Below are 13,212 nucleotides of genomic sequence, written 5' to 3' on the forward strand. Positions count from 1 at the left end.
GGAGCTGACAGTGGGGCTGCCTTGCCACATTGGGGATGGAGCTGATAGCTGTGGGCTGATGCTGCACTGAACCAAGCTCTCAAATGAAGAAGCTGATGGAGCTTTTTGGACTTTGATGGAGCCATCCCTGTGTCCAGGGTCTATCCCTGTCTGGAGATCTGAGATGCCTGTATTGCTCCTGGAGTGATTTGGGTTGATCACAGTCCAAATGCCTGAGAGGTGTAATGGGCATTTCTAGCAAAATTCCCACCTGGCATCACCAGCCATCCCAAAAGCAGGAGTATCACTGCAGGAGGAAGGGGTGGTTACTGGCCAAGCTAACCATGGGCATGTTTAAAAATCATGCTTCTATGTTATTGCTTCAAAAATTACAAGGAAGCATGAAATAGTCCCTGAATCATCACTCTGAAAGGTTTATTGCTTTTCTACCTTTGACCCAATGAGGTTTGGGGAGGTAATTTTCAGCCCAGAAGTATATCACACTATAGGGTTTATGCTGCCATAATAGCAAGGAACAAAGGCCAACATCTTCAGAGGAGGCGGGCTCTAAATATTGATTTTTCAAGAAGATTTTATTTACAAAATGGTAATTAAGGGACTTCATTTGTTCCACCAGAAAAAGGCTTTGTTAGCATCCAGGCTCAGGTGGCGTTTGCTCTCCTTGGTGACCTTTGCTGGTAAACTGTCTCCTTTTTAAATTCCTCCTCACTGGTCTGCACTTGGTTTTGTGCTCTGGGAATGTCTCACTTCAAGGGCTGTGAATGTTCAAGGTTCATCAGGGAAAATATTTCTTCTTAAATGAACTTAAGGACAACTTTGCTCTTCTTGAACTCGTCATGCTGCTTAATCTCAGCAGTGATATCGAGAGGGGCCTTCAAGCACAAACCTCCAAGCACTTGGGACCAGACAACCTTTTTGGTACCAAACCCAGGGAAACCAGAGCCTGTCCTTCACAGAGTGGCTTTTTTCTGTAAAACCCACATTAGCTGGGTGCAGAGAGATGCAGATGGGTTTGTACATCCCTTTGTGGTGCACACACCCCACAAACTCTTGGATTTGTAGGGATTTGGAACCCCTTAAGGGAGGATAGAGCAGCCTGCAGGTTCTTTATGCCGTGCGTTTGAAAGCTGTTGTGATTGGGGGAAGGGTACCATATAGCAAATCATATTTCAGTTCCCATGACAAATAAGTATGTGGAGGACTGGGATGTGAACCAGCTGCTCCTTATTTAAGAATAATTTATGGGTTTGACTTTGGAAGACATGTGGAAATGGCCTTTGCAAGGAGTCTCTGCACGAGCATCCAAAGCCTCGCTAAGCAGTAGGGCATCAGTGTGATCCTGAGGTGTTTTGTGCTTCCCCATGGTCCTGCAGAGGACTTTTCTGTTCCCTCCCTTCAGTTAAGTCTGAGATTGCACTCTCTGGCTCATGAAAACAGAGTGAGTGGCTGGGACCAGCAACATCCCTCCAGAAGCTGTGCTTGGGTGAGTCTGTAACAGCAGAATTGGGCTGTGATCCTGGCCAGGGCGCTGCAGTACCTGCTGAATATAAACCAGTTGGAAAGGGTTCCTTCTCCTGCATAACCCGACCCAATTTCACCTAGGATGCCCTATGTGATATTTAATTTCTGGATGTGTAAGGACATGCTTCTAAAGGACCGGGGGTGATATACAGTGTCCCTCTGAGCTGCTGAGTGTCACTCTTCAAGGTTTGCATCTTATTCTCAGCCTGTATGAGGGAATCTTCAGAATACAGGGCATTTCTGCAAAGCTACCAAGAGCCAGCACAGCGGAGGGCAAAGGCTCCTTTCCCCCCAGCTGGCAGCCCAGGGATGGGTCATCCAGTGCAGTACAGCACAACACAGTCCATAACAAACAGAGCAGGGATGGGGCATCCCAATGTGGCACTGGTGGCTTTCTGTAGGTGCTGGCACTTAAACCGCTGTCCCTGCTGGCCACAGCCTGCGCTCTGCATTAATTTCACCACACTCCCTCCTTTGTGCCTGTGCGCGCGCAGGCCGATGCCCTTCCAGATGGGCCCCTCTTCTTTGTGCTGCTGAATCGATGGAGAGGCTTCCTTCAGCTCACAGACTTTTTCAGAGGAGCCTTTGGAAAGCCAATCTCCAGTCACCGGCCTGGACCCCTGACCCGAGCCAGATCAGTCATCCTGATTGCCTATGAGCTGGGAAGACAGCTTGGGAATACCACGGCTTTGGAGCAGCGGAGGCCTCTCGTTTCAGCTCAGCCGGGTGTGAATCTGCAGCGGCTCCTCTCCCCACTTCCATCAATGCCTGTCAGGGCATTGTGCGGGGATGTGATGGAGCCCTGGGCTCGCCGAGCAGCTCTGGTGACCAGCAGAAAGCCTTCTGGCATCTCGCCTCGTCTGACGTGCTCACGGCGCTGCCAGTCTGGCACTCGCGGGAAAGTTTTCCCGCAGCAGATGTCCCAGAGTGACAGATCTTTTTTCCCGTTGACGGGAAGAAATAAAAGGACACTGCATATTTCAGATGGTTGACTCACAGAGACACTCTGCACCTCCTCACGCGGCAACTACATATTTTCCTTTTGTTTGAGCTTCCTTAAAAAAAAAAAAAAAGAAAAAGACAAAAAGCAGCGAAACCTGGTACTGAGCACTGGCCCTGCTGCACCTCATCCTCCACATCCTGGGAGGTGATGCAGTGGGTGAAGGCAGGGAGAATTTGGCTGTAGCTGAGGTGGAAATGGATGCACGGATATCAGCTGGGATGACGCTGGGGTTCATGTAACTCACTGCCAGCCCCTGCCCTCCTCAGGGCAGCTGCCAGTTTCCAAGGTCACGCCTGGGCTTGCAGGAAGTCTCCTTTGGAGGTCTGCCCGTGGGTGTCAGAGGGTCCCACAGAGAGAAAAAACCCTTTTTCTTACAAAGATGATGTTTAGATGCTGGGCATTCTGCTCACCAACTTCTCCACACTCGCATAGCCAAGAATCCAGCTGTGTTACTGCCCCCTTGCCTGCACATCATTCCAGGTAATGTGGGCTCCAGGTGGCCAAGACTCTCATTTCACAGCTCATCCAAACACAGCTGAGTAAATCTCAATAAAAATGACCTTTTTGAAGCCTGAAGCAAGTTTCCAGCTACCTGCCATGTCAGCTTTGCATAGAATGTTTTATTTATTCCTTCTGACTCGACTGTGCATGACAGAGGCTCTGCTCAGCTCTGGGTCCCAGTGGCCAAGTGCTGTCCTTCCCAGGACCACTGGCATCCTGCACATCAGCTGTGTCATGTGTGAAGAGCTTTGCTCACTCCCCAATCCTCCCAGGAGAGAGAAATCTTTGGCCTCAGAATCACACCATTCTCATCAGGTTCCTTGCACTGCTTTCCAGCCTCTTCCCTCCTCTGCGTCTTTTCTTCTCCCCACGTAAAAGAAATAAATACACTTGGAGGCAGCAGAGCCTAAATACTCTTTATTCCAGGGCTGCTTTGTGCCTGGGAAGCTGAGGGCTGCTCTTGACTCGTGTGCCAGCCCGGCCTGGCCACTCCTGGGTGCCCAGATGCGCAGCAGCCACATGGAAATAATCCCTGCACTGATGGGGCAGAGGGAAGTGCTGCTGCTCCTTCCACACATCTGCTTTGTGCAGGGCTGGGAGTGCAGCTCTGGGATGGTGTAATCCTGCCTTCTGCCATCTGTCCTTGAAGGAGTCAGCCCTTGTTGACACAGCTGAGCCACACATCGGGTCCTTCCTCCCTGCACCCCCTCCCAGCTCTGCCTTTCTCCTTCCATTTAATCAGATACGTTGAGCCCGTGGCTATGAGAGGAGCTTAGGGCTGATTCTCGAAAATCACCATATCAGCTGAAACCATCACATTTGATATTCCATTTACAATGTTTCCAAGGAAACAAAGGCACAGGACATAAATAGATGACTGTTAAACATTTGCTCACTCACCATGGCCCTCGATAATTTGCAAGGCAGAAATAGGAATATTAAATCAACAGCAATAATAAATTTTAATACAGGAAGGCCAATATTTTGCTGCAATTAGAAGAAGCATTTGTTCTGACGTACAGGCAGGCAGTGGCAGGTTATTTATCATCTCCACTTCCAATGTTCAATTTTTCATTTACATAAAAGGCGACTTTGATTATGATTCCCAAAAAGCCATGAAGTGCTCCTTGCATCAGCAGGAATGCTTGGGATTTACTTCTGTGCAGTCAAGTCCCACGTCCACCTGGAATTCACTGCAGGAGAAGAAAGTAATTTATTTCTCCCTAGAAGCAAGCAGCGGGTGTGGATTTGGTTAGTTTTGGGTCATTTCTTACAGAAAAACAGCAAAAAGCTCATGTGAGCTTTGGCCTAAGGCAAGAAGATAATGCTGGAGCTTGGAGGCCTTGTGGTCTCCGAAGCATTCATGTGGAGCCAGAAGTAGACCACAGTGCAAAGGAATTGGACAGGACTGGAAATACGGATGCAGAAACAGGGATTAATCCAGAGTGGGGCACATATGGGTGACTTAAGGGCATTGTAAGCATATTTTATCACAACCTGAGCTGCTGCCTCGGGGTTGGGTAAAAACATCTTCAATGTCAAAGGCTGCCTTTCCGGTTCCAGCTCGGAGCTGGAGACGGTGTGACACTCCCCACCCCATGTCTTGGAAGGGAGAGACACTGGGTATTTATTTATTTATTTAAGTGGCCTCGTGTCTGATAGATAGATAGTTGCAGGTCTCAGACTCATAGAATCATTAAGGTTGGAAGAGACCTCCAGGACTGGATCACGTTGTTCCTGGCTTAGTTCTGAGCAGAGCTTTCACTGATAGATCCCTGTTTGTGAACAGATGTTATTAAGAAAAGCTGCTTTGCACATTCAGTGACAAGACAGAGCTAATCTGTCACACAACTCTTTCTGAGTCAGTGTTTGCTGGTGGTGCAACCCCTGAGCTGGTCGTGAACTTGCTCTGGTTTTCCACAGCCATTGCTAGAGAGTCACACAGTGCAGGAAGGGCCTCCAGCTCATGCGGCCACGTGTACAAGGACTCTGGTTGTCCCTGTGCCCATCAAGCCACTAAACAGCTCCGCTGGAGGTGGTGCAGAGGTGGGCACCGTGCTCAGGAACGCACTTGTTTGGGAGGCTGGTAAACGGCTGGTTTTCCCCCTTCCTTTAGGAATGTTTTCCACCAGTGTAGCCAGTGCCTGTCTTTACCTTGGACAGTGAAAACAGCATCTAAGCCTGATGTGGAGGCACCCAAAAGCAGGCTGGCAGAACTGTTCTGGTTGTTTCACTGGGAGAGAGCAAGCTTTGATGCACCAGCATCAAAAACACGCTCAGAGGCCTTGCAGACAAAACCTGTGATTTTCTGGTAAGCTTTGGGTTTTGGCTCGTGGTGATAGTGTTTCTGGAAGTGCAGAAGCCAGAGCTGAGTCTGTAACCCTGTTGGATAAGTCAGCTAATCCCAGTGTTACCCTAAGACAGCTCTAATGTGCTATAATGCAATTAGAGCATCACCAGAGGGCTTTCTGGCTGCATTTGATTAAACTTGGCTTAGGAACCATGTGCAGTGCCTGGATGGGTCTCACTGGTGTGTACTGGAACTAAGCCAGTTAAAGCTGATTTGGGTGTGTGGATGCACTTCCCAGAATCTCAGAATGTTCTGAGTTGGAAGGGACCCACGAGGATCTTCAAGTCCAACTCTGAAGTGAATGGCCCATACAGGGATTGAACCCACAACCTTGGCATTATTAGCAGCAGGCTGTAACCAACTGAGCTAATCTCAGGGTCACTTGCCAGAGAGTCATCTCTGTGGTGTGGCTGGGATCCTCCTGAATCCAGGGCTTCAGATCCTGCTGTTCCCATCCCACCCTGTGGGTATCCACATCTGACTGTACTTGAACCACAGTATCTGCAGGTTGAGAAAATCTGCCCAGTCATGGGTTCCAGGGAATGACACATCCACCTCCTGGGCTTTTCCTTCCCCAAAATAACCAGCCCACAGCTTCCTGGGAGCTTTCTGTGGAAGCAGAGGCTGGGGGGTGCCCTGCCATTGGAACCAGCGTGGAGGCCATGGCGTGGCTGCAGGGATGTGCTGCAGAGCAGTCAGTGAGATGCTTGTCCCTCTCGTGTCCCCCCACAGCACTCTGTCCATCTACGGGATCAACCAGACGGACGAGGCCATCTACCAGTGCCTGGCGGAGAACAGCGCGGGCTCCACGCAGGCCAGCGCCCGCCTCACCGTGCTCTGGGCCGACGGGCTGCCCAGCCCCCCACAGGCCGTCAGGGCCGAGACCGTCTCTGCCACCACCATCCAGGTGTCCTGGGAGAAGCCCCTGCAGAACACCAAGGAGATCATCGGCTACGTGCTGCACATTCGGAAAGCTGCAGGTACGGGGCTGCAGCCGCTGCCTGGAGCGTCCCCAGCCTTCCCTTGATTTACCCACTAGGTAAAACCAGGGAGTCTGTGCTGCTATCCGTGTCCTCCATCACCTCCCTGTTTCTGAAGGATGGAGATGAGGCTGTAGTGCTTCTGTAAATACCAAAAACATGGAGAGGGTAAGCCATGTAGTCAAATCTTGCTGCCTATGTAGGTCTCTGGCAAAGCATACAGAAATCATTGAATCAGGGAATCATAGAATGGTTTGGAAGGGACCTTAAAGATCATCCAGTTCCAATGCCCTGCCATGGGCAGGGACACCTTCCACTAGGCCAGGTTGATCCAAGCCCCATCCAACCCGGACTTGAAATGTAAGCAGAAAAGTGTGTGGGCAGGTGCCTGTCCCCCCAGGGACCACAATTACCACTTGCAAGATCTGTTCAGTCTCTTCACCTCTGGCAAAGCCTGATGCCGCTCTGTTCTCTGTCCCTTTGCCTTTCAGATCCCGTCGAGATGGAGTACCAGGAGGCTGTTAGCAAGAGCACCTTCCAGCAGCTGGTGACTGATTTGGAGCCCTCGACCAGCTACAGCTTTTATATAAAGGCTTACACCTCCCGGGGTGCCAGCAAAGCCTCAGAAGTCACGGTGGTGAGCACGCTGGGGGAAGGTAAGGAACGCTTTGCGCTTGGACCATCAGATGCTGACACCCGCTGTGCGTAACCACCGCGCCGGGCACCCCGACACCACCCGGAGCGCTTTGGCACACAGCCTGGGGTGGTGAAGCTCCTTGTTTCCGCTCTTCCTCACTCTCTGGGATACTGTGTAAAACTCACTTGTATCGTTACAGGGGGGTTGACTGATTAAAGCGCAGCATCGCCTCTCACAGCTGATGTTGTAGCAGGGGGTGAGTGCAAACCTGCCTGGTCTCTGCATTGCAGCTGCTCTGGGCTGTTCCTAAACTCCTTGCTAAATGCAGATTTCCTGCTCAAGCAGCATCTTCCAGCAGTTCTGGTACTCACAGCTCTTACTTGATAGGCGATACACTTTTTAAGGTTTGATTATTTTTCACTCTACTCTGAACAATTCACACTAGAGCTGAGCTGTCCTGACCTACAAACACCTGCCTTGTAACAGCCTTCTGTTTCAGTGGGACATTAGGGTGACCTCCAAGGCTTTTCGGCTGACTTGGCCACCAGTTAGCTTCCCCAATAAGAAAGTGGGTGCTCTAATGCAGGACTCTTGCACACAGAAACCACAGCCCCAGTGTGATCTGTCAGCTGGCATTTTAGGAACGTTTTCCTAGAGACTCATCTGCCTCTCCAGCCCCTCTGAATCCTGGCTTGTCTCACATATGGAGACTAATTTCTTAAGAACATCATTCTCATGAGTGCTCAGGAATTATGACTTTGCAGTGCAGAGGGCCTTGGGTGTGAGGATGTTATTTAGGATCAAATGAAAGAGTGTGTTGACTTCCAGGTGGGGGATCCAGTTCTCATTCTGCTCTGAACCCTTGCAGATATTTATTACAGAATTTAAGCAGCACCACCAATAAATCCTCGCCCTGCTGGGTTGTTGCCCTGCAAGTTTATTTTCCTTGGTACTCTGCAGGGAATCAGTCACCCTTGGAGTTTGTTTTTCCTTCCAATTTAAAGGCAGAAGGATGGACTAAGGCAAAGCTTGAAACTCCTTGACCCGGGGCTCTGAGTTCAGTCACAGGAGCTACAAGCCAGCCATGCTCCATAGAACTTGGTGGCTCTGCAGAAGTCTGGGTCAAGGGAGAAAGAACTTTTTGTCATGATTACCTTCAATCACAAGAGAAATAGTTAGGGATCTGGTAATGGGATCATAAATTTCCTGGCTCTCTGAACTTTCAAGGCATGACTGTCCTGCTTTGCTATCCTTTAAAAAGGGCTTGTCCTGTGTAATGAAGCTTCAGCAATTAGCTCTCTGATCAGGAGGGACAAGCTGGCTTGGTTCAGATCACTCAACCCCAGCCTGTGTTTGACTTGTAGGAAGGTAAAAAGAGATTTAAATGCCCCAGTTGGCTTCATTTGCTCACATTTCTTCACTTGGGTGCCTGTTGCCTTCTGGTCACAGAGGAGAGAGTCAGTCAGAGAGCCAGGATCTGGTGGCTTTTGTCACCAGGTTAAGGTTTCGCTGCAGATTTGCCTCTTCTCACAGGCAAGATGTTTCACCCTGTGCTGTCCCAAGGTGCACAGGAGAGCTGTGACCCTGCTGGGCTTGAGGAGCCCCTGGATCTGTGCTGACAGCCTCAGAAAGGGATGGGTTTTCCAAGACATGCTGTACTGGCAGCCAGGGATGGGTGGATCTGGCAGCCAGGGGTGGCTCAGTGGAGCCCGGATAGCACTTGTTGGAGTGGCCAGCAGGGATGCTGCCAACTGGAGACTGGTTTGAGTGACTGTGTTCAACTGGTATTGTCTGGAGTAGGAATATGAAATCTTCCTGAGAAATACTGAGGAGCAGGGCTGCTTTTGGCTTGGGGCCATCAGCTTTTCAGGGGTAGCAATACGCTGAGAGCACGCTTGGCTGAAGCCTCCAATGCTTTCTAGATGCTCCTTCCTGTGTGCCAGTGCTAATTCTGGATGGAAAGTAGAAGGGATGACACTGTAGAGAAACAACCCAAGTGAACCTTGTCCTCCAGAAACCTCACTCACTGGGAAGGTCCTCCTGCCTCCTCCCTGTCGTTCTCCTTTACGCCGTTTCACAAATGCTGTGGTATTTTAAACCTCAAACGCTCTCCGCTTCATTAAGCAGCACACACTCCTTGTTCTTGTCTTTTAATGCTTTTTAGGGTTTTCTCCAGGACTTTTTGACATTTCTCTAGGATGAAGACTGTTCCTTTAGTCATCTTCGGCTAAAGACGCCTTCAAGAAGAAAGTTGAAATGACCTGGGGAAAATTCCAAACAGCACGGAAGAGGAAAACAAGTATCCCAGCCCTTAGCATGAGGGAGATGCCTCACTTATAGTAGCTCCATATTATGTCTTATATATACTTCTGTGAAGCACCTATCTGCTGGTGTGTGTACCTATATTTACACACACACAGATATACTCCATTGTATACACTTATTTGTGTAATCACATTATAAACAGCACGTGCATTCTGCAAGTGCATCTACCTATAATCAGTATTATACATATATATATATACTCAAAGTTTGAATAAATACGATATATTTCATACTTTGAAGGAGAGATATTCTTGTGGTTTTTATTAAATGTAAGGCTCTGCAACCGTAAAATAAAGCCAACTCTTCGCAAATCAGGATGGCCCACATCAGTGTTTCTTTGTCCATGGGATAATATGATAATTTCCCTTTCTGTGGTGTTTTCACCCGTGGTTTGGAAAATGATGCTTTAAGCAAGAGTCTAACTTCTCAGAGCGGGGATTTTGCCCTAGAGGGAATTGGGAGAATGAGAAAAAAGGAGCATTTAATTGGATTGCAAAAATTCTCAGCCTCGGGAGGAATGGTACGTTCTGGTATAAATAGAATTTACTCTGTGTTTTGCACCCAGGAATTGCTAAGTTCAGCCTTCCCAGCAATGAAATGGACATCAGAATAAATCCTAGCAAGAAGAAGTACTTCAGCCCATTTTTTTTTCCATTGGCAGCTCTCAGGCAGGATGGGATCTCATTAACCTGACCCAGGATACTGGGTCTTTCCTCCAGAATCCACGTGGAGATGCTCAGCAGTCAGCAGGGACTTTTTTATCTCCGTGTGCTTATTTGGAGGGCATCAGGCAAAGCCCCTGTAGCCTGAAGTGGGGCATCACTTTGAGAAGAGAGAGGGTTGTGCAGATCCTCCTGCTCACCTGGAGAGATGTCCTTCCTTTAAATCTCCTCGTGGAAAAAACTTGAGCTCTCAGTGCCTGGGAAAAGGCAAATGGTTGTGCTGTGCAGTTTTACTTTTACCAGTAAATTGAGGAAATGCCCTTTTTAGCTCTCATCAGTCTCAGATTGACACGGCCACGTTCCATCTGCTCTTCACCATCGCTCACTAATGGTCGTGCTGAACTCTCTGCCAAGGGCTGGGTTTGCTTGTCCTTAGAGACCATTTGGGGAAAATCAAGCCAGAAAGCAGCTTCAGTCCAGTGCAATCCCAGCAGTCCTTACAGTTGGGAACTGCTGAGTTTGTAATCATGTGGAATTGGAAAAATAGCTCTGCCTCAAAGCCTGGAGGCTGCTGGAGAAGCAGGCTGTTCTGCTGGATAGTTCTGCTGTGGGATGTAGCCAGGCTCACTGCCTGGTGCACAAAAACCCTTTTCCTTCCTGGTGTTGGAGCAGAGCCCTGGGCGGGGCAGAGCCTGCAGCACCTGGTGCTTTGCACCTTCTGGATGGTGCCAAAGGCTGGGGAGGTGATGGGAGCGTTTGGCCTGAGGATGTTTTGTGGAAATGAGGGTAAAAAAAATCATTGGTGAAATGTCCAAAATACCCTGCTGAGACACATCTTGGTGTTGGTGTGATCAGTATAGGAGAAATGGAGGGTGGGGGAAGCGTGGGTCTGTGCCCTAGTGATGCAGAAGGCTTGGGGCAGGGCTTGGTGCAGAACCAGCTTTGGAAAACCCAGATATATCTGCATCCTAAGGAAACTGGCTTTGGTTTGCAAACCTTTGCCTCTCGGCCCAGGCTGATGGGGTGGGGCTGGGCAGCTTCTTGGGGACCTGGGGAAGGAATGACCTGTCCCCCTCTACAGCACACCCCAAGAACCAGGGCAGGGTTTTGGTGTATTGCGCAGAGCAAAAGGTGTCCTGGTGGACTTTGAATCAGGTGCAGCAGCAGGGACATCTTCCCAGCTAACCCCCCATGCACCCCTAAGGCCAGGTAAGTGCCTGCCTCCCAAAACAAGCCATCCCCAGCTGCGCAGGGATCTCAGGCTGCTCAGGTGTTTAGGGCTGTTGATGAAGATGACCCTGTTCTCTCTTGAATCCCCAGCACAGAATCACAAACCTCTGTCCTAAAGCCGATGGGGAGAGCAAGCCCCCTGCACCCTGCAAGCCAGTGCAGGTACCTGGCACGCTTATAAGATGGATGTCTCCAGCTCCATCCCTTCTGGTTCCTTCCTCCCTGGGGGATTAATCACTGTGAAAGGTTCTTGCCTCAGGGTGAGGGCAAAAAAGTGGAATTTGAGAACGCCTTGCCAAAGTTGCTGCATTCCTGCCTTGACCCGACTGGGCCGAGCATCAGATTGCAACTGAAGTGTAAAAGTAGCTTCTGCTTGCTGGTCTGAGCAGAGGAAACCCTTGGAAACTCCTTCAGCTCCCTGAAGAAGTTCAAAGCTGTTAAACCAGATTCTGGTGTGCTCTGATTTTTCTCAGTCTCAGCTGGCACATTCTTTAGTGCAGTGACTGCAGGGAAAGGCTGCTGGGGAATTTCTCATTATGCAGACTGAAAAGCACATGCAACCCACTGTCTTTCTCTCTCTGTTTCAGTCCCAGCCATGCCATCCCTCTTTATTAAAGTCATTAACAGCACCGCCGTGCAGGCGACGTGGGAACCCTCCATCAAACTGGGCCAGCACCAAGGCTTCAAGCTGTACTACCGCAAGGTCCACCTGGCCCAGTACACAGGCCCAGTGCTACTGGCCAGCAACGTCACAGCCTACAACATTACCCACCTGGGTGAGTATGGTGACACCCTGCTCCGTGTTCCCTCCCCGCCCCGGGAGGGTCTGTCCTAAATAGCAGGAGAGAGCTGGCATGTGTTGCCCAACCACTAAATGAGAAATGCAGGTTTTGGAATGCTTTCCCATGAACAGGTAGCTCTTTGCAGCATCTTGTGTGTACTTGGTAAGATGTTCATTTCCCAGACAAGCCTCACTCGTGGTGACACCTGGACTGTCCTTGTGTCTCCCCCGGCAGACGCGTCGGTGGTGTACGAGGTCAAGCTCCTCGCCTACAACCAGCACGGGGATGGAGACTCCACTGTCCGCTTCGTGTCCCTGAGGGAAACTGTGGAGAGGACAGGTGAGGCAGGATGTGGGTCTTGGTGGTGGTTTGGGAAACTGCTCTGCAGGAAGGTGGTGAGACCAGACACATCCCCCAGACCCCTGTGGCTCTCACCTTTAGCCACTCGTTTATTTTCAGCATCACAAGTAGTGCTGAAGCAAAACCCTGCAGGGCTGGGACCACCTGGTGCTGGCCCTGGGGTGGCTTCCTGGTCATGTGGCTTGTACCATCCCCATTGGCCAGTCCAACCTGATGACTTTTGGGGATAAAACTAACCCAATGTTCCTGTAATTGCCAGTTTTGTCCCATAAACTTGAGCTAGAGGCAAAGCCATGAACATGAACAAGCCCCCATGCATAGGCTAAGAGCTGCCATCCTCAGGTGAGATGTGATGCACTGAGCATCTCCACTCTCCTGGAGCTCTCCTGGATGTTTTGACCTTCACTAGTCAAAAGGGAGGGCACGTGGCTTTGGAATGGGGAATGGCTGCAGAGCACAAATGCTGCTTTATGTGGCAGCAGAGGGGAAACCTCTAGAGGGAATCTCTTAACTGATCACACCTTTCATATTCATCTATGTGTAAAAAACATCCTGCTGCTCTTGGAAGCCTTTTAAGCCTTCCAGTGGGAATATCTTCAAGAGATAGTTATAACTCCTCTGTCTGTATTGGAGTAAATACTAATCTCACTGGCATCTGCCTGCTCAGTGCTTTCCATCATGCTCTGGCATGGTCACCACCTCTCACCTCCCACCTTGGGCACAGGGGATGGCAAAAATTAACATCAGAGTCTTTTCTGTTCATTAATTGTGTCTAATGACAGCAGCCAGGTAATGGGGCTGGCTCGCTATGGAATTCCAGTCCCGTGCTTGCTCTGAGTGCCTTCTTGGAGTGCCAGGAGC

At 49.9% G+C, this 13,212-nt stretch overlaps 1 protein-coding gene across 1 annotated transcript in view; it reads left to right on the forward strand.

The window, feature by feature from the left end:
* Positions 1-13,212, forward strand: part of IGDCC3 (immunoglobulin superfamily DCC subclass member 3) — a 100,910-nt gene that overhangs the window by 82,458 nt on the left and 5,240 nt on the right. Inside the window, exons 8-11 of the mRNA XM_027714795.2 lie at positions 6,108-6,355; positions 6,847-7,011; positions 11,797-11,985; positions 12,226-12,330. Of these exons, the coding sequence (XP_027570596.2) occupies positions 6,108-6,355; positions 6,847-7,011; positions 11,797-11,985; positions 12,226-12,330 (707 nt within the window). The remainder of the gene's footprint in view (positions 1-6,107; positions 6,356-6,846; positions 7,012-11,796; positions 11,986-12,225; positions 12,331-13,212) is intronic.

This window comes from Pipra filicauda, unplaced genomic scaffold (assembly GCF_003945595.2).
Source record: "Pipra filicauda isolate LSUMZ 115617 unplaced genomic scaffold, ASM394559v2 scaffold70_size2993248_pilon, whole genome shotgun sequence".
NCBI lineage: Eukaryota > Metazoa > Chordata > Aves > Passeriformes > Pipridae > Pipra > Pipra filicauda.